This window comes from Trichosurus vulpecula, assembly GCF_011100635.1.
Source record: "Trichosurus vulpecula isolate mTriVul1 chromosome X unlocalized genomic scaffold, mTriVul1.pri SUPER_X_unloc_1, whole genome shotgun sequence".
Classification (NCBI taxonomy): Eukaryota; Metazoa; Chordata; class Mammalia; order Diprotodontia; family Phalangeridae; genus Trichosurus; species Trichosurus vulpecula.
The window spans coordinates 1925110-1950922 of NW_023494377.1; the positions used below are offsets into that span (position 1 = coordinate 1925110).

The 25813-nt window shown below is 45.6% G+C and overlaps 1 protein-coding gene across 4 annotated transcripts in view; it reads left to right on the forward strand.

Annotated features, from left to right (window-relative positions):
- The window catches only part of TMEM164 (transmembrane protein 164), a 124329-nt gene that overhangs the window by 54685 nt on the left and 43831 nt on the right, over nucleotides 1-25813 (forward strand). For all 4 annotated transcript variants that reach the window (XM_036740491.1, XM_036740489.1, XM_036740490.1 and 1 more), the window contains one exon: nucleotides 17605-17654. In XM_036740491.1, the coding sequence (XP_036596386.1) occupies nucleotides 17605-17654 (50 nt within the window). The remainder of the gene's footprint in view (nucleotides 1-17604; nucleotides 17655-25813) is intronic.

A 25813-nucleotide genomic window follows, 5' to 3' on the forward strand; every position in this document is an offset into this window, starting at 1 on the left:
AAGCAAAAAGCAGTCTTTGTCTTCAAGGAGCTCACAATCTAATGGAGGAGACAACAGACTATTAAAAAACTGAAAAGCAGAGGAAGAGGGAGGAAGAAGGGACCAGCCTGGGGGCATGATGGAGAGGACTGCGTAGCTTGTGGAAAATGGGGAGAAGACTGCATTGAACACCTTCCTTAAATGGAGGCCTTGGAGCCCAGAGCCCTGCCCTAGAGACTGAGAGTCTAGTCAGAGGGGCAGAGGGGCCACTGCTGAGATGTGGCCAGTCCTCCCCAGGGAGGGCCTGGAGGGGCCTTCCAGAAGTCTTCTCCTCGAGGGACTCTGAGTAAATCAAAACGGGGAGTGATAGGCATCAAAGCTACCATCTCAGAATGGGGCTAAGCAGGGGAGCTCTGTGGCCGAAGATAAATGAGCAAAGTCATGGAGAAGTGATCATAATCTAAGGCTCGTTGGCAATCTCCTGGACAGCCTGGCGAAGAAGCAGGTTCACATGTGGGTCATAGATGCCCAGAACTGCAGAGTTAGAAGGACCTCAGCAAGCCTGAAAAGTCTCTGCCCCAGTGGCCCCCAAAAGTGACCATCCAGCCTTTGCTCACCTCCAGTGAGGAGATAAGAATAATGATGGTGATATAGCTAGTGTTTATATAGTACCTACTATGTGCCAGGCACTATGCTAAGCCTTTTTACAAATATTAGCTCATTTGATCCTCACCAACCATATGAGGTGGATACTGTTCATTTTACAACTGAAGAAACTGAGGCACATGGAGGTTAAGTGACTTAGCCGGGGTCACACAGCTGGGATGTGTCAGAGGCCTGATTTGAACCCAGATCTTTCTGCCTCCAGGCCCAGTGCTCTCTCTATCCACTATTTTGGGAAAACCCACCCAACACCTCCCAAGGCTCCTTTCCCTTTCAGGTGGCTCTAAGTTGTTAGAACATTTTTCCACATCATGTCTCAATTTGCTTCTTCACAACAGCTGCCCGTCTCTCCTACTTCTGTCCTGTGGGCTCAGTCTCATCCTTCTTCCTCATGACAGCCTATTAAATACTGTGCTGTTCCCCCTGGGGCTTCCCTTCTGCAGCCTCAGCTTCTCCAGGTCCATTAGCTCATTTATCCTGACCTTGAGACCCTGGTCACCCTCTCCTTAACACTCTCTACTTTATCAATATCCTCCTTGAAATATGGCCCTTAGCAATGAACCCAGCTGCCGTGTTGATATTCATAAAACACGCATCTTTCTTTTTTTAATATCTTTTTTTTGAAGAGGAAAGGCAGGGCAATTGGGGTTAAGTGACTTGCCCAAGGTCACACAGCTAGTAAGTGTTTCAAGTGTCTGAGGCCACATTTGAACTCAGGTCCTCCTGACTCCACCTAGCTGCTCCAACACATATCTTTCTATGTCATCCTCACCCCACTCAAAAATCCCTGGCCTGGCCTTTAAAACCTTCCCCACTTTAACTCCCACCTACTTGCCCTAGAGATTCTAGGGCCTAGGAGGCACCACAGCACACCATTGCTGTTCAGTCATTTCAGTCTTGTCTGACTCTGTGACCCCATTTGGGGGTTTTCTTGACAGAGATACTGGCCTGGTTTGCCATTTCCTTCTCTAGCTCATTTTACAGATGAGAAAACTGAGGCAGTGTTAAGTGACTTGCCCAGGGTCACATAGCTAGTCGGATCTGAACTCAAGAAGATGAGCCTTCCTGACTCCACCAGGCCACCTAGCTGTCCCATAGTGTGCAGACCTGAGTTCAAATCCAGCCTCAAATACTTCTAGCTGTGTTACCCTGGGTAAATCACTTAATGTCCATCTGCCTCAGTTTCCTCAACTGTAAAATGGGGATCGTAATAGTACTTGCCTCCCAGGGTTGTTGTGAGGATCAAATGAGATCCTATTTGTGAAGCGCTTAGCACAATGCCTGGCACATAGTAGGTGCTATCTAAATGCTTATTCCCTTCCCTTTCCTTTTTATTTCATATCACTCCCCTTCCTGAGCTTTCTGTTCTACTCAAACTGGCCTGCTGGCTGTTTCCCATCTTTAACATTCCATCTCCTGTCTCCATTCCTTTGCACAAGTGGGCTACACTTTCCTTCCTCGCTTGGACCTCTAAAATCCCTAGCTTTGTTTAAAGCGGGAATGGGAAGCCTGCAGCCTCCAGGCTACATGTGGCCCTCTAGGTCTTCAAGGGTGGCCCTTTGACTGACTCCAAACTTGACAGAACAAATCCCTTCTAGGTCCTCAAGGGCAGCCCTTTGAGTAAATCCAAACTTCACAGAACAAATCCCCTTAATAAAAGGATTTGTTCTGTAAAACTTGAACTCAGTCCAAAGGCCACACCTGAGGACCTAGAGGGCCACATGTGGCCTGGAGGCCACAGGCTCCCCACCCTTGGTAAAGGATAGTTCAGGGGCCACCTCTCCTGATCCCCCTCCTCCCCACCTCGTTGATTACCTTATGCATATGGAGTATTTCTTTATCTGTGTATATGATGTGTCCTTCTAGTATCCCCTTTGGTGGTAGATTTCATGGGGATCCATGAACTTGGATGGGAAAGTAATTATATTTGTACTTTCATTAACCACTAATTCAAGTATCCTCAACTTTTGGGGTCTGTGAACTTGCTTTAAAAATATTTTGGTAATTATATTTTGACAGAAATGGGTTGGGTTTTGTTTGGTTTTTTTTTCAGTTCTATGCATTTTATTGTACTCATTTTAAACTATTATTCTGAGAAGGTCTCCATAGGTTTCGCCAGATTGCCAACTGAAAAGGTTAAAAAAAACAACAAACCCTGGTAGAAGTAAGCTTCTTGAGGGCAGGGACTATTTCATTTTGCCTTTGTATCTGCAGTACCTAGCAAGTGCTAGGTGCCTGGCACATAGTAGGCGCTTACTAAAAAAAAGCTGGATGAATTGTGTCAAATTGAACTAAATTGAGTGATCACTTCCCCTGAAGCCCAGTAAGGGGAGCAATATGAAATAAGAAGGGAAGAAACATTCACACACCACTTACTATGTGCCAGGCACTGTGCTAAGCATTCTACAAATAGGATCTCATTTGATCCTTAGAACAACACTGGGAGGTAGGTGCTATTGTCATCTCCAGTTTGCAGTCAAGGAAAGTGAGGCAAATGAGATCATTTCCATCCTTTCCATCTCAGCAACCAGCTCCTTCCTGTTGATGAGAAATCAATCCAGAAAAGAATCTCCCAATAGAATCTTGCAGGATTAAATATTCATTAAGGTAAGTCCAGAAATTGTGAGTTATGTTGCATTAGACACATTGGCAGCTTTCTGATGGATTTGGGGTTGTCTTCTTAGAAAGTTATTCCATCTTACACCCCTTTTTTATTCACTTCAAATAAAGTGTGCTTTGAAAGCTGATGTGGATTCAGGAAAACACAGAAATCATGTGGAGCTTGGCAGGTAGGGCCTCCTCAGAAGCCCTTTGTAACCTGTCCCATGCTCCTCCAGCAGTCCACAAACATTTATTAAGCTCCTATTATGTGACAGGCACTGGGCTACAAAGACAAAAATGAAACATGAAGCTTACCTTCTTTAGGAGAGGTAGCAGTATTTAGGGGGAAACATTTCGCTTAATCAAGAAGAGTTCATGAAGGCTTCACTTACGTGTCAGGAACTGTCCTAGGTGCTGGAGATATAAATGACACCACCCCTGCCCACAAGAAACCTCCATTCTCTGGGGAAGGGAGGGGGGAGAGGAAATGATATGTGCCTATATTAGTGAATACAGAGGGGTGAAGGGTGGTTTTATCAGCTCTAAGCCATTCCTTTGGTGGTCACGGCACATCTGGCCAAGGTTTTTAGAAGACCACCAAAGAAGAGTGATCTGCTCACAGATTAGGTGGCCTCCAACTTCCTAGCTAGCATCTAGCTCCCTAGGTCCCTCTTGACCTATCATTGTTTACAGGCCAAAGCCCATAACCCTCCTCCTTCCCCAACTAGAACACTCTTGAGCTGGTATTTGGGATCTAACTACCTGACAAATTTTTGTTTATGGAAAATAATTAAGTTTATGCCCCCGACTGCCATTTAGGCTATCAGTAGGACCCTGCGATTCAGGCTGTTTATTTTTCCTTGTGGTAATGGTGGCTGAAAGGCTCAGGATGCACCAGGGTTTGAGAGGCACCAGGGTGTGGTCAAAAGAGAATTGGCCTTGGAGTCAGGAAGGCCCAGGTTCAAATTCTCAGCTCTGACACATGCTAGCTGTGTGACCCTGAGTAGGTTACTTAACCTTTCAGGGCTCCAGGCAACTCTCTAAGATTAGAAGTTGCAGAGCAGGTGCCCAGTCTGCATTGGGAGAGGGAGTTCCTCACCTGGGAGTTCCCTATAGCCACCGGAATTGCAGGTCTGGACTCTCCCACAAAAGAACTGGTTCTGCCAAAGCCATAGCTTGAGTAATGGATTTCTTCACTTATCCTTCCATTCTTTCAGTCTGAGCAGCCTTTCCACTTGTTTTTTTGGAGTAAAGCTTAGTGCAGATCTGTGTAGTCTCTTCGATTCACATTCTCTGTTGGTGTCTGACAACCCCCTGACTCCAGACACCTCATTAACTAGCCTCAGCTTTTGTTTCTTCCCTTCACCACAGGTGGGTCTGACGCCTGATGCTCTGGCGGGTGGCCTTCCTCGCTTTCTGCCCCCGCCTTTTCCTTCACCAGGTGGCCAGCCCCTCTCCTCTTCCTAGCAGCCATTTCTCTGATGTCTTTTTTTTACCCCTATCCTTATTTGCACTTCCTCACTGGTTCTATGTGGTGGCCTGCCCACACCCACCATCTTCTCTGTGGGGTATTTATTTTTCAATCTTTGGAGAGGCTGTTGTGTTCTATGTCTTGCAATCATCCAAGAAGCCATTTTTGTAACTCTGGGTTTCTTCTGGACCCAGGCAACTCTACAATCTAGAAAACTGCCCAGGTCACTGAACAACCCTGGCCACTGAGCTGCGTCAATGTAGGGAATTTCCTCTCTGAGTCTTCTCTACACCAGTGAAATCATGGTTCTGGTCCCCCAAAAGGCAAAAGCCAAGAGGATAGTGAAGGTCTATTGACTTAATGCTTTGTACTTGAATGTCTAGTTTCTCCATCAGTCTAGGTCTGGGACAGACAGTACAAAGGGATACTGAATTGGGCCCAGAATTAAACAAGGAAAGGGCTAGGTTGCCTTCAGGCAATTACCCAGCACATTTCATGATCCCAAATTTCTCCCAGAAACAAAGGCTCCTCTTTTTTGAATAGCAATAGGCTACTGATAATGTCCTATGGCTATTAGCCAGGGGATGTTATATTCTCTGAAGAATATAAATGAGTTTCATACAATGGGCCAGTGGAGAGGTACATGATGACTATGAGCAGGCCACAGCATTTGGTAAATAAAGAACTTCAAAGAATACAAATAAAAGAAGGATGTCATCAGGGAAATGGATGGTGGGAAGAGACAATGGACTAGCCAGAACACTGTTGGCATCTTTGCAATGTCAGGAGAAAAGAAAGTGGCCAGTGCTTTGGGTGGCCTCCCTGGGCTGTACTTATGGGAGGACAAGAAAAGTGGCCAGTGCTTTGGGTGGCCTCCCTGGGCTGTACTTACAGGAGGACAAGAAAGTGGCCAGTGCTTTGGGTGGCCTGCCTGGGCTGTACTTATGGGAGGACTTACAAGAGTCATCTGGGGTGGGCTGCAATTTGCATCATTGAAGGGACTTTCCAGACCAGTGAGATCCCAGCTGAATATCCGAGAAATCAAGCTTCATCGCAGTTTGTCTAATTTTAGCTTCTCTTGGGTTGAATGTTCCTTTCGACGTTTGGATACATGAATCACCCCATCTGATGTAATGTTTCCCATTCCTCCCACTTGCTCCCCCCCAAGTTGATACTTTCAATTTTTGTAGCATATTTGGACTTTTCATGAGTTCTTAGACTGAAAGCTGCAAGGGCCCTCTACTCCAACCCCCTCCTTTTACAGAAGAAGAAACTGAGGCCCACAGAATACGGGTAGGATTTGAACCTGAGGCCTCTAACTCCAAACCCAATGCTTTCCCCCTGTACTGGGCTGCTTTATCCTCCTGGTATGTGCCCAGTTCAGGGCAAGACCCTGAGCCCCAAGGTTGGAGCCCAGATGGTGGAAGAATCTTTCTTAAAAATGCAACAGTCATTGGTTGTTTTCTTCCTTCTCCCAATTCTCTGAATACAAAGAAAAGAGAGCAAGAAGAGGTTTGTAGTATCTTCTAAAGCAGACATTTTGCCTTGCAGTTTATTGGCATAATTGGATATGGCAAGACGCAGTCAGATGCTTACGCCTTTATTTTGTTTGGGGCTAAGAATTCTGAGTGACTTTAAGCCTGGAGAGCTTCCCTGAGGATGCACTTTTGGAGGAATGGCATGTGGGATATTCTGGATGAACAGAAGGGAAATTGTCCTGCTCCTTCCCTTCCCTTCCCTTCCCTTGCCTTCCCTTCCCTCCTTACTTATGCTTTCCTTTTTCTGGGTGAGGCAGCTGTCAGACTAATGTTCCCTTTGGTTTCTCATCACAGAAGGCCTCTCTCTTGGGCCTCTTTCCTGTTGTCTTGGTTACAGACTTCTTAGTCTTTTTTCAGCAGACTGGACTAAGGAAGCCTTTTTAAAAATAGTGACTTTGAGGCTAGCTCTGTGTGCTGCCGTCTGTCCAGCCAGGCTTAAGAGAGACGGAGTGGCTGCTTTCTAGATCCTACAGGGCAGCCTTGGGCGAATGTGCTCATGTTCTTAGCGACAGTGATGATGATGGGAAAATGGGATGCAGGTCAATAACGAGAGAGAGCGAGCACCCCTCCTCTGCCAGAGGACTCTGTCTCTGGCCTGTGGCAGTGTTTGGAGACAGTCGTGAGGCTTCTGAGAAATCTTTCCAGAATCTTGTAGAGGATGCTTGGAGAGGTGCCAACCATTTTTCCATTGTGTATGTTTCAGAACTCACATTCACAATTCTAGAATCGACTAGTTACCTCCCTCTTTTGTCTAGGACCAGGTGGTTACTAAGTCCAAGCAAACACTGTGTCCTGGATGTTTTTCAAAGCCCTTAACTCCAAAGCCTTTAAGGGATGACTCCATCCCCACCCTGGGTCCTCTTTACTTTAATCTCCCCCCCCCAGGTGGTTGGGTTACGTGACTTGCTCAGGGTCCTCACATAGCTAGTAAGTGGGAAGGTAAATTTTGAGGGCCACTTATGCCCACTTAATTTAGGGTTTACTGGAAGGTAAACTTTGATGGCCACTTATGCCCACTTAACTTGGGGTTTACTGGAAGGTAAATTTTGATGGCCACTTATGCCCACTTAACTTGGGGCTTACTGGCTAGATTTCTCCTTCCTTCCTTCCTTCATCTCTTTCTTTTTTCTTCTCCCAGTTCACTCTGAGGCTCCTATGTTGGCCCACAATAGGTCCCTGCCCAAGCTCCACTTAATGGCTATATTTTGGGCCCTCCTGCCTTAGGGTGAATGTCCATAGTAACTGTTTCTCTTTGGAACAGCAACTCTGAGGGTCTTCCCCTCCCAGCTTGATTTTTTTCTAATTAAAGGGGCCATCCTTTGACTCACTTCTTAAAGAGGCCTGTTCACTGAATGGGTGTTACCTCACTCTAAGTGAGGACATGAAAAAACCTTAGCCTGAAAGGGCCAGGGTCTCTCTCCCATTGCATCCTGGGCCATCTCCAGTCATCCTGATGAATATCAGGCCACTGGACCCAGATGGCTCTGGAAGAGAAAGTGAGGCTGGTGACCTTGCACAGCCCTCCCTCACTCAAATCAGCATATCTTTAAGGCGTGCCATCTGTGCCAAGCTCCAAGTAATTGATAAAAATATTAGTCATCATGGGGCCATGCATGGATCCCTTGGGCATTCACTGGAGAAATCCTTCCAAGTTGACATAGAACTGCTCAGGACTACTCTTTAGGCCTAGTTGCAAGTCCACCATCATCTAACCCAGTTTATACCACAAGATGAGCCCAGATGCTCCAGCTTTTTCACAAGAATGACATGAGAGACTTAGTCAAATGCTTTGCTAAAACTTACTTAAATTATAGCTATGGTATTCCCCTGATCTACTAATCACTGGAGGGTTAAACGAAGGAAATAAGGGCAGTCTGGTAGGACTTGCCTCTCTTAATGAAGCCAGGCCAGTTCTTTGTGATTGTTGCTTCCTTTTCTAGATGTTCACTAACCATCCCTTTAATAATGCATTCTAGCATTATGCCAAGATTCAACATCTAGTTCTGACCCATAGTTTGCAGATCCCCATTTCTTCCATTTAAAAAAAATGAGACATTTGCCCTTCTCTAGACCCGAGACACTTCTCCCATTATTCATAATTTCTTTCTTATATTTTTTCCTCCATGGTGTTTCAAAGGTCGTGGACAATAATAGTTCAGTAATCAAATCTCTTGGCTGTTGTAGTGGATAGAGTTCCGGGCTTGGCATCAGGAAGACTTGAGTTAGATTCTTGCATTTAACCACTTTCAGGTTCAGTTCTTTATTTTAAAAATGGAGGTGATAATGTAATGGTACCTACCTCAGAAGATCAAGTGAGATAATGTATGTAAACTCTATATGTATATTTTATGTGTGCACATACTAATATTATTACTGCTGTTTTTGGATGCTGTCAGTCTTGAGAAGGGGGGCAGGTAGGCATGTTCTTCCTCTCTTCTTGGTAGTTGAAAATAATAGAGTTTTTACTCCCTATTTTTGATCTTTTCCCACCAGACTATTTTCCTTGGCAGTGACTTCAGAAGCAAAACCTGAGTCTAAGAACTCTGAGTTTCCTCTGATCTTGCTTGTCCTGTCTACCTCCTCCCCACAAGCAGGGGCCCTACTTCTTACCAGTTCCCCCTCTTTTCACCTCTATATGACTAAATAATCCTTTTTTGTTGTCTCTTGGCCCATTGTCCTAGGCTGTCTGAGCACAAATACAGCCTCTCCCAGCTTAGGGAACTAGTTCCAGAAATTTCAACCCCACCCAGTGTTTGTCATGAAGCAGGTGGAGGTCTAAGGTCAATGATTTGAAGTTTGTCCTTCATTCTTGAAGAGGAGTGGAGTGGGTAGTTCAGAGGGAGAACCTATCTGAGAGAACTCTGACTCTATTTCCCCCAGCCTTGAACCTTGGTGCCTACCTCAGGCCTGGAGGGCGTGTATATTTGTGAGAATTCCTTCTCCCCCATTAAGGCATCAAAATGACCAAAAAAGTAGGAGAGAGGTCATAGGCTCGTAGATTCCAAACCAGAAGTCTTCTAAGGATGAATGTCTGAATGAATGATTGAAAAGGGTGAAGGGCCTGGTGTGCTGTGATTCATGGGGTCATGAAGAATTTGACACAAGTGAACAAATAGTCACTTAAAGTGTAACTGTTCTTCAGTCATTTCAGTTTTGTCCGACTTTCTGTAACCCTGTTTGGGGTTTTCTTGGTATAGATATTGGAGTGGTTGGCCATTGTCTTCTCCAGCTCATTTTACAGATGAGGAAACTGAGGCAAACAGAGTGAAGTGACTTGCCCAGGATCACACAGCTAGTAAGTGTCTGAGGCTAGATTTGAACTCAGCTCTTCCTGACTCCAGGCCCAGCGCTCTATGCACTATGGCGCCACCTAGCTGCCCCCACTTACAGTGTACCAAGGACAATACTAAGCACTACAGATATAAAAGAAGTGAGTAAGACAGCAGTCTTACTCCCACCCCCAAGGAGCTCACATTCTATTAGGGAGGAACAAGGGCTATAGGGAGGTGGTGACCTGGGAGCAATGTTTTGGACAGGGAAGTAAAAAGTATGGTATTTGGCATCAGAGGTCATACGTCCTTGCCTGGAACAGGTGGTGTTGCTTTGATTAGTGTTCTTAGAGACTTTCAAGTTTGTCACTTTCTCTCCTTCCCCATCCTCCTCCATTTTGCAGATGGGTAAACTGAGGCGGGTAGTGGGTAAATCACTTGCTCAGGGTCACACAACTAGTAAATGTCTGGGGCCAGGATTCAAATCCGGGTCCTCCTGATTGTAAGTCCCTGTATGACAAGAAACTTAATCATTTTGGGTGGGGAAAGGAGGCCCAAAGAAGTCAATAATCTGAGAAGAGAGAGAGCATTAATGAGGAGTTTCTGGAGTTTAACACTGATCACCAAGTAAAGGTTGGCTGAATTGATTCATGCATTCAGCAAGTATCTGTTGTGAGCCTGCTGTGTTCCAAACTGTCCACTTGGCCTTTGATCTAGGATCACAGGATCCCAGACTTGGTTGTGACCACCCATGAACACCATCCATTGGGCCTCCCTTTCTCTGGCCTTCTTCGGGTTCTTTTGGAGGGCTTTGGAGTCTCCTAAGTTTCTGTGGGATTGAACCTTCTTCTGGGAGAGAGTTGGGAACAGAAAGACCGCCTTCCCTGGGCTAGAGAAAGGGAAGAGCAGCCCATCTTGCCTAACAAGGCTGACTTGTCTAACTCCTGGGGCTTAGGCCTGAGGAAAGCCAGCTCAGGAATGCTTTGGCTTTAGAAGAGCTGAGGTCCACCACACCCTGCTTTCCCTCAGTGTCCTGGATTTGAGTAGACAGTGGCAGCGTTCATAGGTTCATGTGGAAGGGCCCTCAGAGATCAGCCAAACTAAACTCTTTCATTTTACAGAAATGGAAACTGAGACCCACGGAGGAGAAGTGACTCACCCAAGGTCACACACAAGATCTTTGTTCTAGGGCCAGAAGGGCCCTGAGAGGCCATGGGGTTCAACCCCTTCATTTTACCAAGGAGGAAGCAGGCCCACAGAGGAGAGTGACTCACCCAGGGTCACACACAGGATCCTGGACCCAGGGCTAGAAGGAATCTCAAGCCCACTAGTCCAGCTTCCTTGTTTTATATATAGGGAAACTGAGGCTCAGAGAACTTAAATCAACATTATTAAGCCTGGCACTGTGCCCAGCACAAGGGATACTAAGAAAGGGAAAAGGCAGGCCTTGTTCTCAAGGAGCTCACTGTCTAATGGGGAGACAACATACAAACAACTATGTACAGACAACAGCTAGACAGGATAAATTGGGGATAGCTTTAGAGGGAAGGGACTAGGGGGAAGGAAAGGAAGAAAGCATTTATGTAGTCCCTACTGTATGCCAGGCATTCTGCTACATGCTTTTTACAAATATTATGCCATTTGATCTTCAAAGCAACCCTGCAAAACAGGTTCTATTATTATCCATTTTACAGTTGAGGAGACTGAGGCAGACAGAGGGTCACACAGCTAATAAGTATGGAAGAGGAAGTAAGAGTAAGAGACCTGATAGTAAGAGATAAGTAAGATAGTAAATACATAAATAAGATAGTAAGAGGCCAGATTTGAACTCATGTCTTCCTGACTCCATGTCCAGTGCTCTAGCCACTGTGGCATCACTTGACTACTTCATAGTTGGGGAGGACTAGGAAAAGCTTCTTGGAGAAGCTGGGATTTGAAGGAAGACAGGGAAGCTGGGATGCAGAGGTGAGGAGGAAGAGTATTCCAGCCATGGGGGACAACCAGAGAAAGTTTATAGAGCAGGTCAATGGAGTGTTGTGTTCAAGATATGGGAAGGAGGATAGTGCAATCACATGTGGAGGGAGCTAGGGGGACTTTGAAAGCCAAACAGAATTTTATATTTGATCATTGAGGCAATAGGGAGTTTATGGTGGGGGCGGGGAGTGGAAATGTGACATGGTTGGTCCTGTGTTTTAGGAAAATCCCTTTGTCAGCTGAATGGAGAATGGACTGGCGTGGGGAGGGCCTTGAGGCAGGCAGCCCCACCAGCAGTTACGACAATAGGAGAATGCCTTGCAGCAGGCAGCCCCACCAGCAGCTACCACAATGGTGGGGAGGGCCTTGTGGCAGGCAGACCCACCAGCAGTTATGACAATAGGAGAATGCCTTGCAGCAGGCAGCCCCACCAGCAGCTACCACAATGGTGGGGAGGGCCTTGTGGCAGGCAGACCCACTGGCATCTTCTGTGTTCCTGGCCATCAATGAAACAGGCACCAGAGGGGAGAAGTTGGAGTATCTGTTCTCAAAGAGAAGGCTTCCTTGAGAATCCACTCCTCCTGCTTCCCCCTTTCTTAACTACACATGGTCTCGCCTTGCTCAGAATCCAGAATGGGCTAGACCTTTCTGACTGCATTTCACAGAATCGCCAAGTTGACAGGGACTTCATGCAGACTAACCAACGTCACCCTCATTTTCCCTTATATCCTCCCTTGCCACAAAGGATTTTTAAAAAGAAAATATGAAAAAGAGGAAGAGGGGGAAAGAATCAGCAAAAAATGATCACCACTTGGGAAAAAATCCAACATTATATGCAATGTCCCACACATATGGACTCCCACTTCTGCAAAGGAGCATGTGTCTCCTTTGGGGCCAAGTTTATTCTTTATAATTTTGTAACTTTCAATTTCCATTGATTTGCTGTGGTTGTCCTTTCCATTTACATTGTCGTCATTCTTTATGTCCTTTTCTTGGTTCTGCTTGTTTCACTCTGCATCAGTTCATGCAGCTCTTTCCAGGTTTCTCACATTCATCATTTCTTACAGCACAGTAATCTTCCACTGACACACCACAGTCTGTTTAGCCATTCTCCAATAGATGGGCATCTGTTTTGGTTCTAATTCTTTGCTGCCACAAAAAGTGCTGCTATAAATATTTTGGTGTCTATGGGCACTTCCTTTTCTGTCAGTGGCCTCCTTGGGTGTGTGCCTAGCTGTGGAATCTCTGGGTCAAAGGATATTGATGTTTGAGCTGCTTTGTTGACATACTTCCAAATTCCTTTCCAGAACAGTTATATCTCCCTCACTTTTGCTGCATAACTAACCCTTATCCCGGAATGATCAGCACATCCTAGAAGTATGCATTTTATGCTAGCAAGGCGGCTTGCTCTAGTGGATGGAGAGCCAGCCTCAATGTCAGCAGGACCTGGGTTTGAATCCTGTCTTCGACTTATACCGGTTAGGTGACAATTTCTCAGGGCTTTAAGCAACTCAGATTAGAAGTTGCTTCTAATGATAATAAAACCTATAGTGCCCTCCAGTTTGCAAAGTACTTTCTATCTGTTGTCTCATTTGATCTTCATAACCCTATGAGGTAGGAAATTGAGGCTGAGAGAGCTTAAATAACATAGCCCGTAAGGGCCTGAGGCAGCATTTGAACTTGGGTCTTCCTCTCAAGTCTATCACTTTATGCATTGCATTGTTTAGCTACTTCTCTTATAGGATCCTAGAGTTTGGAAGGGGACTCAGAAACCAGATAGTACACCCCCCCTCATTTTACAGAATGGGAAACTGAGGCCCAGGGAGAGGAAGGGACTTGCCCAAGGTCACCCATAGGATCCTTGATCCAAAGCTGGAAGGGCTCTCAGAGGCCATCGAGTCCAACCCCCTCATTTTACAGAATGGGAAACTGAGGCCCAGGGAGAGGAAGGGACTTGCCCAAGGTCACCCATAGGATCCTTGATCCAAAGCTGGAAGGGCTCTCAGAGGCCATCGAGTCCAACCCCCTCATTTTACAGAATGGGAAACTGAGGCCCAGGGAGAGGAAGGGACTTGCCCAAGGTCACCCATATGGAATCTTAGATCTAGGGCTGTAAGGGCCCTCAGGGGGCCAGTTCGTTCAGCCCTCTCATTTTACAGAGGAGGAAACTGAGGCCAGAGCACTTAGATGACTTGTCCAAGGTCACACACTTTGTAAGTAACTGAGACAAGATTTGAACCCAGGTCTTCAGATTTCAGAAGCAGTGCTCTTTCTTTGCTGTCTGCTACTATTTGCATTGAAAGGGTATTTTTTATCAATGGGAGTTCCATATACCAATGAAATTCTAGGCCTAGACTGAACCTCCCCCTCCCCCTCCATATCCATGAAATACTAATTATTGCAATCAGCCTCCCGTTGATGATGCACTCACACTTACAATGCATCTCTCTTTTGCCCTTTGGGACACCCCCAATTTTGATTCAGTTCAGCCCAGTCTTCCTCTTTGGAGGTAGCCTAGGGGTCCCAGTGGATAGGGTACTGGCCCTGGAGTCAGGAAGACCTGAGTTCAAATCTGGCCTCAGATACTTACTAGCTGTGTGACCCTGGCCAAGTCACTCAACACTGTTTGCCTCAGTTTCCTTAACTATAAAATAGGGTTAATAATAGCATCTACCTTGCAAGGCTGTTATGACGATCAGATGAGGTACCATTTGTAAAGTGCTTAGCACAGTGCCTGGCACACAGTAGGTGCTTAATAAATGCTTCTTTCCTTCTTATTCCATTCTGGGCCTAGTTCCTTATCCCTTTGTGGGGACTAACAAGTGGGCTTCTCAGTCAGCTGCATTCCCCAATCTCAGTAATGTCTGCTCTTTGCCTGTGTGGGTGACTCTGCCCAGCTCCCCTGGGTGCCCGTGGGATCTCTGTGGATCTCATCAAGGAGGCCCTGTCATCTTTCTGGGCCCGATGCAGTTAGCACAACGTGATCCGCAGACAAGAGTGTCTAGATCTCAGTCCATTGGGACAGTGGGCTGAGTGTCAAATGCTATTTCACAACACTTCTATCACCAGCTGTAGTTAATAGATACAGCAAAGGGATAAAAAGCTATTCCTAGGCCTCGGTCCTGCTGATTTTCTGTGACCTCCAGCAGCTCGGCCAGGGCCTCAGGCCCCAGGAGGTGAAAGGTCAGCTTCTGTGTCCATTGAGGCCAGGGTCTCCCCAGGATATATCCGAAGGCCAGGCCTTCTACTCAGAGATAGCAACAGCTAATGAGAGCTACCATTTATATAGTGCTCCAAGGTTTGCAAAGCACTTTATGTTTTTCCTATCTCATTTGAGCCATCTTACAACTGAGGACACTGAGGCTGAGAGAGATTAAATTATTTATCCAGAATCACACAGCTAATAAGACAACCTAAGGTAGGATTTGAACTCAAGTCCTCCTGACTCTAATTCTGGTGTGCTATATACCAGGCCTCCCTGGTGCCCACAACATTAGGTCTAGAGAAGAGATGTGTTGTTGTTCAGTCATTTATCAGTCATTTACAACTCTTCATGACCCCAATTTGGGGTTTTCTTGGCAGAAATACTGGAGCAGTTTGCCATTTCCTTCTCCAGCTCATTTTACAGAAGAGGAAACTGAGGCATGAAGGGTGAAGTGACTCACCCAGGGTCACACAGCTAGGAAGTGACTGAGGCCAGATTTGAACTTAGGAAGATGAGTCTTCTTGACTCTAGATAGGAAGAGTTTCTCTAGACAGTTAGGGACCAAGTAAACAAGAAGATGAAGAGGAGAGAGCAGGGGGTATATTAGTGCTCCAAGCTCAGCTCACCCCACCCTCCACTGTTTCCCCAGGAGTGGATGTGATGCTGAACGTCACCCATGTTCTCTTCTCAGAAACATCGGAACTTGGCTTAGTTCCCCCCACCCCTCCCTGCCCAAGGCTGGTTCCATGTTATAGTGTGGGATTCTTTGAGAGGAACTTCAGAAGATCTTGGTCCTAGAGCTGGCAAGACCAGTGGCCATCGAATCCAAACCTCTCATTTTGCAGAGGAGGAAACTGAGGCTCAGGGTGAAGAAGTGACTTGTCTAAGGTCATACCCAGGATCTCAGGTAGAGCTGGAAGGACCCTCAGAGGCCATCGAGTCCAAAGTCCTCATTTTACAGATGAAGAAACTGAGGCACACAGAGATTAAGTGACTTGTCCAAAGTCACACACAAGTCCTAGATTTAGAGCTTGCAGGGACCTCCGAGGCCATCAAACCCAACCCCCTCATTTTTACAGATGAGGAAACTGAGGCCCAAAGTCACCCCTAGGATCCCAGATCTACAGCTGGCAGGGCCCTCAGAGGCCGTTGAGCCCACCCCCTCATTTTACAGATGAGGAAACTGAGGCCAGCTGGAAGGGCTTTCAGGGGTCAGTCTAAGGCCCTCATTTTATTGAGTCCCAGAGTAGTGACGTGACTTGCCAGAGGTCCACAGATAGTAAATACCAGAGGTAGGATTTGAACCCGGGTCTTCTGACTTCAGAGACAATGTTCTCTCCATTGTATCATGCTGCCTTGTGCTGCACTCTCTCCTTGCTCCATCCCTCTCCCTACAACTTCGGGGAATGAATCACCTTCGACCTCTATAAGTGTTCCTCTAGTGCTCCCTTTAGGGGTCCAACAAAAGTGGTCAAGAAAGCTTGTCTTGTCCTAATGGTTGAAACAGCCAAAGAAATCTCCTCCAAGCAGTTTAAGCTATCTATTCTCTCAATAATTACATCTAAATTAACTTCTTCAATTAATTAAATTTAATTAATTAAGTTTAATTTTTAAAAATGATTTTTAAAAATTTGTGTACTTTACAGATACAGACATTTCCATACGTAAGAAGAATAGAAAAAAGGACCAGATACAAAACTGGGATTATCTATCATGTAATTTTTGAGTGTATATTAGATACAGCACAGTAGTGCGCACACTTCCCCCCACTCCCTTCACTGTGTCCCCTTCTGAATTTTCTTCTGCTCTCTGTGTTTTTTTTTATTTTTTTTTAATTTTTAGTTTACAACACTCAGTTTTTTAGTTTACAACACTCAGTCTCTGTGTTTTTTAAATGTCTCATTGACTTTCTTTTCTTCTTTTGTTGTGGATTGATATCACTATCTACCAGCCCATAAACCGAAGCCCTTCCCTGTAATAAATAAGCATAATCAACCAAAAAAAATTCATGTATTGATCTCTGGGAATGTATGTTTCACTCTACACCTGTGGTCAGTCACCTCTGATAAGTGGTGAGAAGCTGGTTTCATGCTCAGTCTTCTGGAGTTGTGGTTGGTTGTTGCATTAATCAGAGTTCTGAAGTCTTCCATAGATTTCTTTGACAATGTTATAGTCAATCTATACATTGTTCTCCTGGTTCTGCTCACTTCACCATGCATCAATTCATAAAATCTTCCCGGGTTTCTCTCAATCAGTCCTTTTCCTCATTTCTTAGGGTGCAGTAATATCCCATGACATTCATATGCCACAATCTGTTCAGTCATTTCCCATTTGATTGGCTCTCTCTTTGTTTCCAGTTCTTTGCTACAACAAAAAGAGTGGCTACGAATATTTTGATACAAATGGGGTCCTTTTGCTCAATCTTTCATCTCTTTGGGGCATAAACCCTGTAGTAGCATTTCTGGATCAAAGAGTAAGCACAGTTTAGTGACTCTTGGGGAATCATTTTCAAGTTACTTTCCAGAATGTTTGGACCATTTTACAATGTCACCATCAGTGCATTAGTGTGCCTGCCCTTCCACAGCTCTGCCAGCATTTGTCATTTCCTTTGATATCATCTTTCTGATAGGTGTGATTGTTTTAATTTGCATTTCTCTTATCATTTGGAGTATTTTTTAAAATGACTGTTGATCAGTTGAATTTCTTCCCTTTGAGAACTGCCTGTTCCTTAACCATTTATTCACTGGGGAATGAATACTCTTGTCATATCTTGGATATTAGATTTTTAACAGAGAAACTTCCTGCAAAGATGTTTTCTTGTTAACTTGTTTTCATTCTGATTTTAATCACCTTGATTTTTTTCTGTGTCTGTTTTAACCCAAGATCATTTGTTTTTCATTCCAGATCTTCCTGCTGGCCTGTCCTCCCTGTCCAGGTGTTGTGGTCCTCTTCAGGTAAGGTTATGGGCTCATTGCTTTGAAGGTCTTATCACAGCCTTGACTTGGGACATTTCTTAGGATCTCTGAGATTCAGGTCAGCCAAAGGCCACTGGAGGAGGAGTGAAGAAGCCAGGAGTGCATCCACATCCTTGGATTGTATCCAACTGTCAGCTTCTTTCTTCTGGAAAAGGCAGGTTCCCTGGGGAAGGTGGATATCCTGGCAAGACTTTTCAGGAGGCCCTCAGATGTTACCCTGGGAAAGACTGATTCTTTTTCCTGAAGTGCCTTTGATTTTGAACTTAATTAGTTCACCGAGGATACAGTTGTTAGTTCTGAGAAGTGTTGCTTTGAAGACTTTTGTACTGTTTTTAAGACGTGCCCTTTAACAAAGGGAGAGAAAGGTAGCACTGTGTCGGAAGCCATAGCAATCTTCAAAATACTAGAATCACAGAAAAAAAGAATTTCAAGGTTGGAAGGAACCTCAGAAACATCTAATCCATTCTTTCTCGGAAAAAGAATCCTCTTGGTGTTTGTTGTTCCTCCCTTGTCCTCAAAGATTACCAAATGACATCAGGAGGGTGATGTCTTAATTCCAAGTGAATTAGATTTAAATGAGGCAGGGCTGCGCAAAGTCATCAGCCTCACTCTCTCCTCCAGAGTCATCAGGGTCCAGTGGCAAGAGATAGGTCAGGATGACTGATGATGGCCCCCTGTGCAGTGGGAGACCTTGGCCTTTTTAAGCTAAGGTCTTTCCCAGGTCTCAGTTTGTCTGAGGCAACACCCATTTAGTGATTTAAGGCTAGGTAAGAAATGAGGCAAAAGATGACCTGGTTTGCCTACTCAAAAAAAAAAATCAATCTGGGAGGGGAAGACCCTCAGGGTTCCTGCACAAAAGAGAAACAGTTACTATTTGGTATTTACATTCACTCTGTGCTAGGAGGGCAGGGACCTATTGTTCAATCTATGAGCTCCAGAGTGAGGTGGGTTTAAGGCTTGGTTTTTTAAGAAAGAAATCTAGCCAGTAAACCCAAAGTTAAGGAGGCACTAAGGCTAGGTAAGAAATGAGGCAAAAGACAACCTAGTTTGCTTACTCAAAAAAAAAAATCAATCTGGGAGGGGAAGACCCTCAGGGTTTCTGTCTGGAACAGAAACAATCGCCATTTACATTGACTCTGAGCCATAGAAATCCAAACAAAATCCCAACAATGAACAAGTGAGGCTTGGGCTGGGACCCATTATTGGCCAGATCTGAGCAGAGTGATTTTGGTTTAAGGTGTAGTCACATTCAAGCTCCATTTGAATCTGAATGGGCTTTATCATAACCTGGTTTTCCAGAAATCGTAAATGAAACTACATGGTACAAAAGAGTTAATTGTTCCAGTTATAGACACCCAACTGGTGGTCATCCAACCTTGGGTTGGAGGCCTCTAAGGAGGGGATAGCTTAAATGTAAGAGCAATGCCTATGTAGGCTCTGAGTCATTTTCAGCAAACCCAAAGGAACCTGCTACTATACTAGGCTCACCCCTGTTGGTGCCTCACCCTCCACTGCCTTTTCCTAGACCACTAGACACTCCCTTAGAATCACATTCTCATACTCACACACTAACAGGATTTAGAAGGAATAGCAAGTTGTACATAGATTTGTAGTTTCGTGTATAATTTTGTCTTTTTTTCTATTCTACGTTAAGGAAATACTCATTTTATTTCTTAGTTCAGAATAAATAAAATTTCCCCTCCAAAAAAGTATTGGAAGGAAACTGGCCAACTAGACCAACCTATAAGAAACCCCAAAGGGATTGCTATTATAACATACATGGTAGTTGGGGAGCCAGCCTCTGCTTGAAGGTCTCTAAGGAAGGAGAGCCCATTGTCTCCCCAATCAGCCTTTTCTACTATAAGACCGTTCTCATTATTAGGAAGCTGAATATAATTTCCCCTCCCCACCATTCCCCAACACCCCAAGTCTTCTCTTCTCCAGGCCAGACATCCCAAGTTTCCTCAGATACTCACATGACAGACATTGCAGGAGCATTTCTATCCTGGTTGTCCTGCTCTGGATGTGCTCCCTCTCCTTCTCAAACCATGGTGCCTAGAAATGAGTTGTCCTCCCAGACCTAAGTGGTGATGTTGAGGTTTTAGGGCTTTAAGGGTGCTTAAGGACCCCAAAATACCGACATGTTAGGTCCTGCCCAAATGAATTCGACCCAAGCCTTCTTTCAGCCAAAGTAAAAAAAAACTTATTAAAAATCTACTATATTGGCCAGACTCTTAAGAAATCTCACCATTGGCTGGTCTCAATATGATAGAGTCAGCTTATGGGATGATACAGGTGAAGGGATGTTTTTACCTCATCTCTATCTCACATCTCTCCCCCAGCCCCATACATACACATACACATAATTAAAAAAAAACCCAAAACACCAATATTGCTTTTAGCCTAAATTCTAGTCCTCACTCTGTTATTAACCTCACTGTGTGGGCAAAGAGCTACGCTTGGACCCTGGAAGCCCTGAATTCAAATCCTGCCTCAGACACTAGTTATGTGACCTTGAGCAAGTCACTTCCCTGGGGCCTCAATTTTTTCCTCCTTAAAATGAGGGGATTGGTATAGTTGGCTCCAAGATCCTTCCAGGATTCTAGGATTCTATGAGTGATCTTGGGCAGATTACCTCCCTCTCTGGGGCTCTCAGTTTGCTCCTTTCTTAAATAAGGGAGTCGAATGTGGTGGCTTCTGAGCTCCTTTCTAGCTCTAGCATCTCAGGAGCGGCCTGGGCCAAGCTCCTTCTCTTCTCCGAGCCTTAGAAGTAGAAGGGTTGGACTGGGTGCCTGTAACAACAATGTTGCTTGCCATTATTGTGTCTGTGTGAGGTCAATAAAACCAGCACACAGAAGGGCTGCCAGCACAGGTTCTTTGATCTGCTTTTCTAAGGAAAGCAACTTAAAGGGGTTTACAATCTCACTTTAATCGAACATACATATATCATTCACTTGGTTCAGGGAAAAAGTCAGCACCCTGAACTTCAGAGAAAATACAAACAGAGAAAATATAAACAGATCAACAGAGAGGCTTTTGTCTGTTTGACCATAGACATCGTATACATGGTTACCAGAGGGAGAAGCACCAACATCTGGGTTTTTCAAAGCTGGGGGGGAGGGGGGACTCCTTGACGGCTACCCAGAGTCTCCACGCCAACACTCTTCCAATGAGTGATCCTCAAACAAAATGCTAACTTCAGAGTATATATACACTTCTTCAGGGTCAGAGTGCTTCACACTTCTTGTGACCTAACTAGCAAAAGGGTGTGGGTGTTCCTACAAACAAAGGCAAGACTCAGTCAAAAGCACTTGATTGCCTTAGTGCTGAGAAGCACTCCAAAACAAAAGACAACAAAAAGTCCCAGTTTTCTTGCCATTACAGTGCCTTCTAAGGGCCCTTCCAGCTTGAGATCTAGGAGCTTTTGGGTACCATCCCCACTCTGGGCTAACAGTCTCCTCGTAGGGAAAATGGAGCCAGAAGGGAGTGGGTGGAAGTTGGGTGAGATGAGTATTCCAACTGGGAAGAACATGAATAACAGCTGAATAAATGTTTGCTGAGTTCATTTTCATTGAACTGAAGTCAGCAAATATTGACTGAGTATCTGCTCTGTACAAAACCCCCAAACCAAGTACCATCAAGAGAGGAAACAGTGAAATGAGACATGTTTCCAGGGAGCATATCCATAAGGGAGAAGAGGTGACAAGGAAAGAACACACAGATCCACAAAGAACTATCATATGAAGTCACATATGATAAGTGCCATCAGAGGGACACAAGCAGTTAGCAGGGGATAACAGATGAGGGAGAAGTGGCACCCAGGGGGCTCAGGATTTGTTGTTGTTGGTCCTTCATTCTCGAAGAGGACCAATGACATCAGGAGAGGGATGTCCTTGACTTGCAAGTGAATTGGGTTTAAGTGCGGCAGGGCTGGGCAAAGTCATCAGCCTCACTCTCTCCTCCAGAGCCATCTGAATCCAGTGGCAAGACACAGGTCGGGACCACTGGTGATGGCCTAGGGTGCAGTGAGGGGGCTTAGGAAGGGTTTCATAGAAGTCAGGGCACTAGAACTGCACCTTGAAGTTTAGATGGAATTTCAGTGGGCAGAGATGTGGTTGGTGTTATCCAAGCAGAGAAAACAGTGTCAGCCAAGTCAAGAAAATCATGGAGTTGTCTTGGGAGCAGTGTAGTGACACGATATGGCCAAAGAGGCAGAGACCTGGGGCTAGAAGGGACCTCAGAGGTCATCTAGTACAACCCCAGGAGGCCCAGGGTGGGGAAGTGACTTACCTAAAGTCACTCAGGCTAATCTATTGTAGTTATTGTAGTTAAGTCATTTCAGTCATATCTGACTCTCTGTGACCCCATTTGGGGTTTTCTTGGCAAAGATACTAGAGTGGTTTGCCATGGCCTTCTCCAGCTCATTTTACAGAAAGGGAAACTGAGGCTCAGGGAGCAGAAAAGACTTGTCCAAGGTCACATAGATGATCCTAGAGCTGGAAGGGACCTCAGAGGGCAATTAACTCAACCCCTCATTTTACAGAAAGGGAAACTGAAGCCCAGGTAGCAGAAAAGACTTGTCCAAGGTGACACAGAGGATCCTAGAGCTGGAAGGGACCTCAGAGGACAATTAATCCAACCCCCTAATTTTGAAGAAAGGGAAACTGAGGCCCAGGGAGGGGAAGAGACTTGCATCAGCACACAGCTAACAAGTGATAGATCTTCTGCCACTACTGCCATCACTCTTTGTCCTCTGCATTGCTGGACAATTTAGTCATATAATAGGGAAGCAACTGCAGAGGCAGAAACAATTAGGGACTTGTTGCTGTAGTCTAGGCAAGAGGTGATGAGGGCCATGGGGTGGAGAGACAGGGTGTGGAGGAAGAATCAACCAGACGTGACTTGGATGGGTGCACAGGTGGGAGGGGTACTGAGGTTTATAGTCCTAGGGCCTGAGAAAGTGGGTGTGATGGGGTGGAGCAAAGGACTTTCGGGAAATGAGGAGGAGGGAAATGCAAGGGTTTGTCTGGGGCAGGAGTGGGGTTTGGCCTTTTGACTGAGTCCAAATTTGACAGAACAAATCCTTTTATTAAGGGGATTAGTTTCTTTTTTTGTAAAATTTTTGGGTGAACAGATTGAACCACATGGTCTCAAAATCTATGATCCAGTGATCTGTGCCTCAGTTGCCTCATCTGTAAAATAAGAAAGTTAGGCTATATGATCTTGAAAGTTCCTTCTGGTTCTAAACCTATAATCCCAAGGTGGAAAAGGGAATTGAGCTGGCCAGGTTGACAGTGAAAAAGGCAAGAGGAAAAGCAATCTCTGCTATTCCCAATGGACTGGGGCCAAGGAGCCCAGGGCAACTCTGGATCCCAAGCACATTTTAGAACCAAAGGAAAGAAGAAAACTCTGCCATGACAACCACCCAATGGGGACTGGCTAGAACCCCAACAAGGCTCAGCTCAGAACCAATGACTGCTCACCTCCTACAGTTGGCTCCTTCCTTTCCTCCAACCAGCCAAAGCCTCAGACTGACAAGGGGCCAATCTCCTGGTTTCCCTTCACTCTTTGCCAAGGTTGGCAGTGAGGGTGTAGGTAGTGGGCGTTGTGTGGGGTCAAACTCCAACTCCCCAATTAAAAAGCCAAGTAGAGGAGGAGTCCCTGGGGCCAAAGTGCCCTTGGCCCAGCTCCAGACAAAAGTTGGCCTCATCACCAAGGTTGATTAGAGCAGATCCAGTCCAGGGGAGGGGCAGGTTCAGTGGGGAGGGAGCCAAGTTTGGGCTCTGACAGCTTCAGGAGCCAGGAGAACATCCAGGTGCAGATGGCCAGCAAGGCCGGAGGCTGGTGAGAAGAAGGCCAGGCATAGGGTAATGTAGAGCTGAGAGGGCCTACCTGAAATAGTGGGAGATACAGGACAGGAAATGAGGGACAGCCTGGAGACAAAGGTCTGGGAAGTGTCTGCAGAACATCAGTGAGCATGGAGGGCATGAGAGCACCAGGAGAAGCGGTAGAGAGCTGAGGACAGAGCCTTAGGAACCCCTCCATTTAGGGGGCCTGGAGGAGGAAACTGAGTCACAGAGGAAAGGCAATGGAGAGACAGAGGGGAGAGGCAGCGTGCTACTGTGGCCTCATATCAGGAGTTCTTAATTCAAATCCCACTTGAGACACTTCTCTGGCTGTGGGGTCAAGTCTTAGCCCCTCCCAGAGCCTCAGTTTCCCCATCCTGATGGGGATAATAATTCTTGCATTCCTTGCCACCCAAGGTTAGTATGTGGAAAACACTGAGATTTACTCTTATCATGAATTCAGCATCTCCACTCCATGTTATCGTTCAGCCAACAGACATTTAAGACTGTGATCAAGGAAGTGGATGACAATCTATATAGGAAACACACCTTTCAAGAGTTGGGGCTGATTTTCTTCAGGGAGGCCTTGGGACAATGGGAGGAAGACAGCAGCTTGATGGCTCTGGCAAAGCTCCCCAGACCCATGTGGGCCCTGAATGTGTGAAATGGCCCAGAACGTCTCTGAAGCCCAGGCCCATGCTCTGCCCCTCAGCAGCAGATCTGAATCCAAGGCCAAAGAGAAGCAGGTTGGGGAAAACAGGAGGAGGGGGAGAGGAAACCCTAAAGGGCTCTTTTCAGAGAGCACAAAGCTGCCTTCTCCCAGTAACCCCAGCAAGGCTGATCGTGCATCCAGAGACTTACCTTGATCCCTACCAGCTGTATGCCATGGGAGAAATGCCTAGACAGGGGTGGGGAACCTGTGGTCTTGAGGCCACATGTGGCCCTCTAGGTCCTCAAGTGTGGCCCTTGGACTAAATCCAAACTTCACAGAAAAAATGCCCTCAATGATTTGTTCTGTAAAACTTGGATCCAGTCAAAAGGCCGCACCCAAAGACCCAGAAGGCCACATGTGGCCTCCAGGTCACAGGCTCACCACCTCTGGCCTAGCACCTTATCCCCGAGGAGGATCCATTTCTCTTGGGATGTCTAGTCTTTGTTGTCCCCAGCTACAACGAGTCTCCCACTTGACCTTGCTTCTTAAGCTTCCTGTGGGTTGTGCCCAAAGAGGTAACTGGTAACCCTAAGACCTGGGGAGGCAGAGTAGGGAAGGTAAAAGTCACAAGTCACGAATGGAGGAGATTAATTTTGCAAAAAAGGGGGTGGGGAAGGAGTCACTTTCTTACCCAGCCACTGTTTCTCTAGCCGTGCAGAGTCATCAGGACTTTGCCATTTCCTTGGTGGCTTTTGCTTTCCTTCGTCCCTTCCCTTTTTGTCAAACTTTTCGAAGTAATTTGGCCATTCTCCTATGTTCCCACATTTGAGTGGATTGCCTTTTTAGAGTGTACTCACTGGAGGTCTATGCTCTTGGCTTTGTTTTCAATTTACCTCTCTTTCTTCCATCAACTCCCAAAGGCAGTCTGTTCATCCCTCCTTCCCCCTTGCCAAGTGCTTGGGGGGGGGATCCCTAAGAGGCACAGAATGACCCCACCTCAAAGCCCTTGGTGTTGGGGGGGCATCAATTCTCAAAGCCTCTCTTATTTTCTGCCACTGCATTCTTGGAGGTGGTTTTAAATGGACAGAAAGAAATTCTATTCCCCAGGGACTCCCCCTTTCCCTCTACTTCTAAACTCTGAATGGTAATATTTTGTCAGATTGCCAGTTGGAATTGGAGGATTCATGCAGGGCACCTGAATCCAACCAGAACAATGGTTCAGGAACTTTTAATGCATAGACAGGTGGCTGTGGGCCCACTCTCCATGGCAGCCATTCAAAGACCTCTGCCCCAAAGCTTTTGTGAGTATGTGAGACTTCACAGTTGTTTCTGTCTTTTGTTCTCCCTTCTAATTGTCCATTTCATGAGGAAGCAATTCTTTTTCATACTTGATAGATTTTGACCTTTTTTATGAAAAAAACAATCATGCCATTAAAATTGTGATCATGCAAGAATAATTAAAAGATGAATTTTTAGTAGATTAAGTGGTGACTAGAGTACTTTAAGCTCTATCAACACAAAATGTAATGTTTTATAAGGGCCTTCTTACTGACTTAATATTTATTAAGATATAGAGGTTTTTATAAGTCTATTTGGTAGCTACTCTCTGTCCAAGAAATCAGTGTTTTTCAGCCTTATTA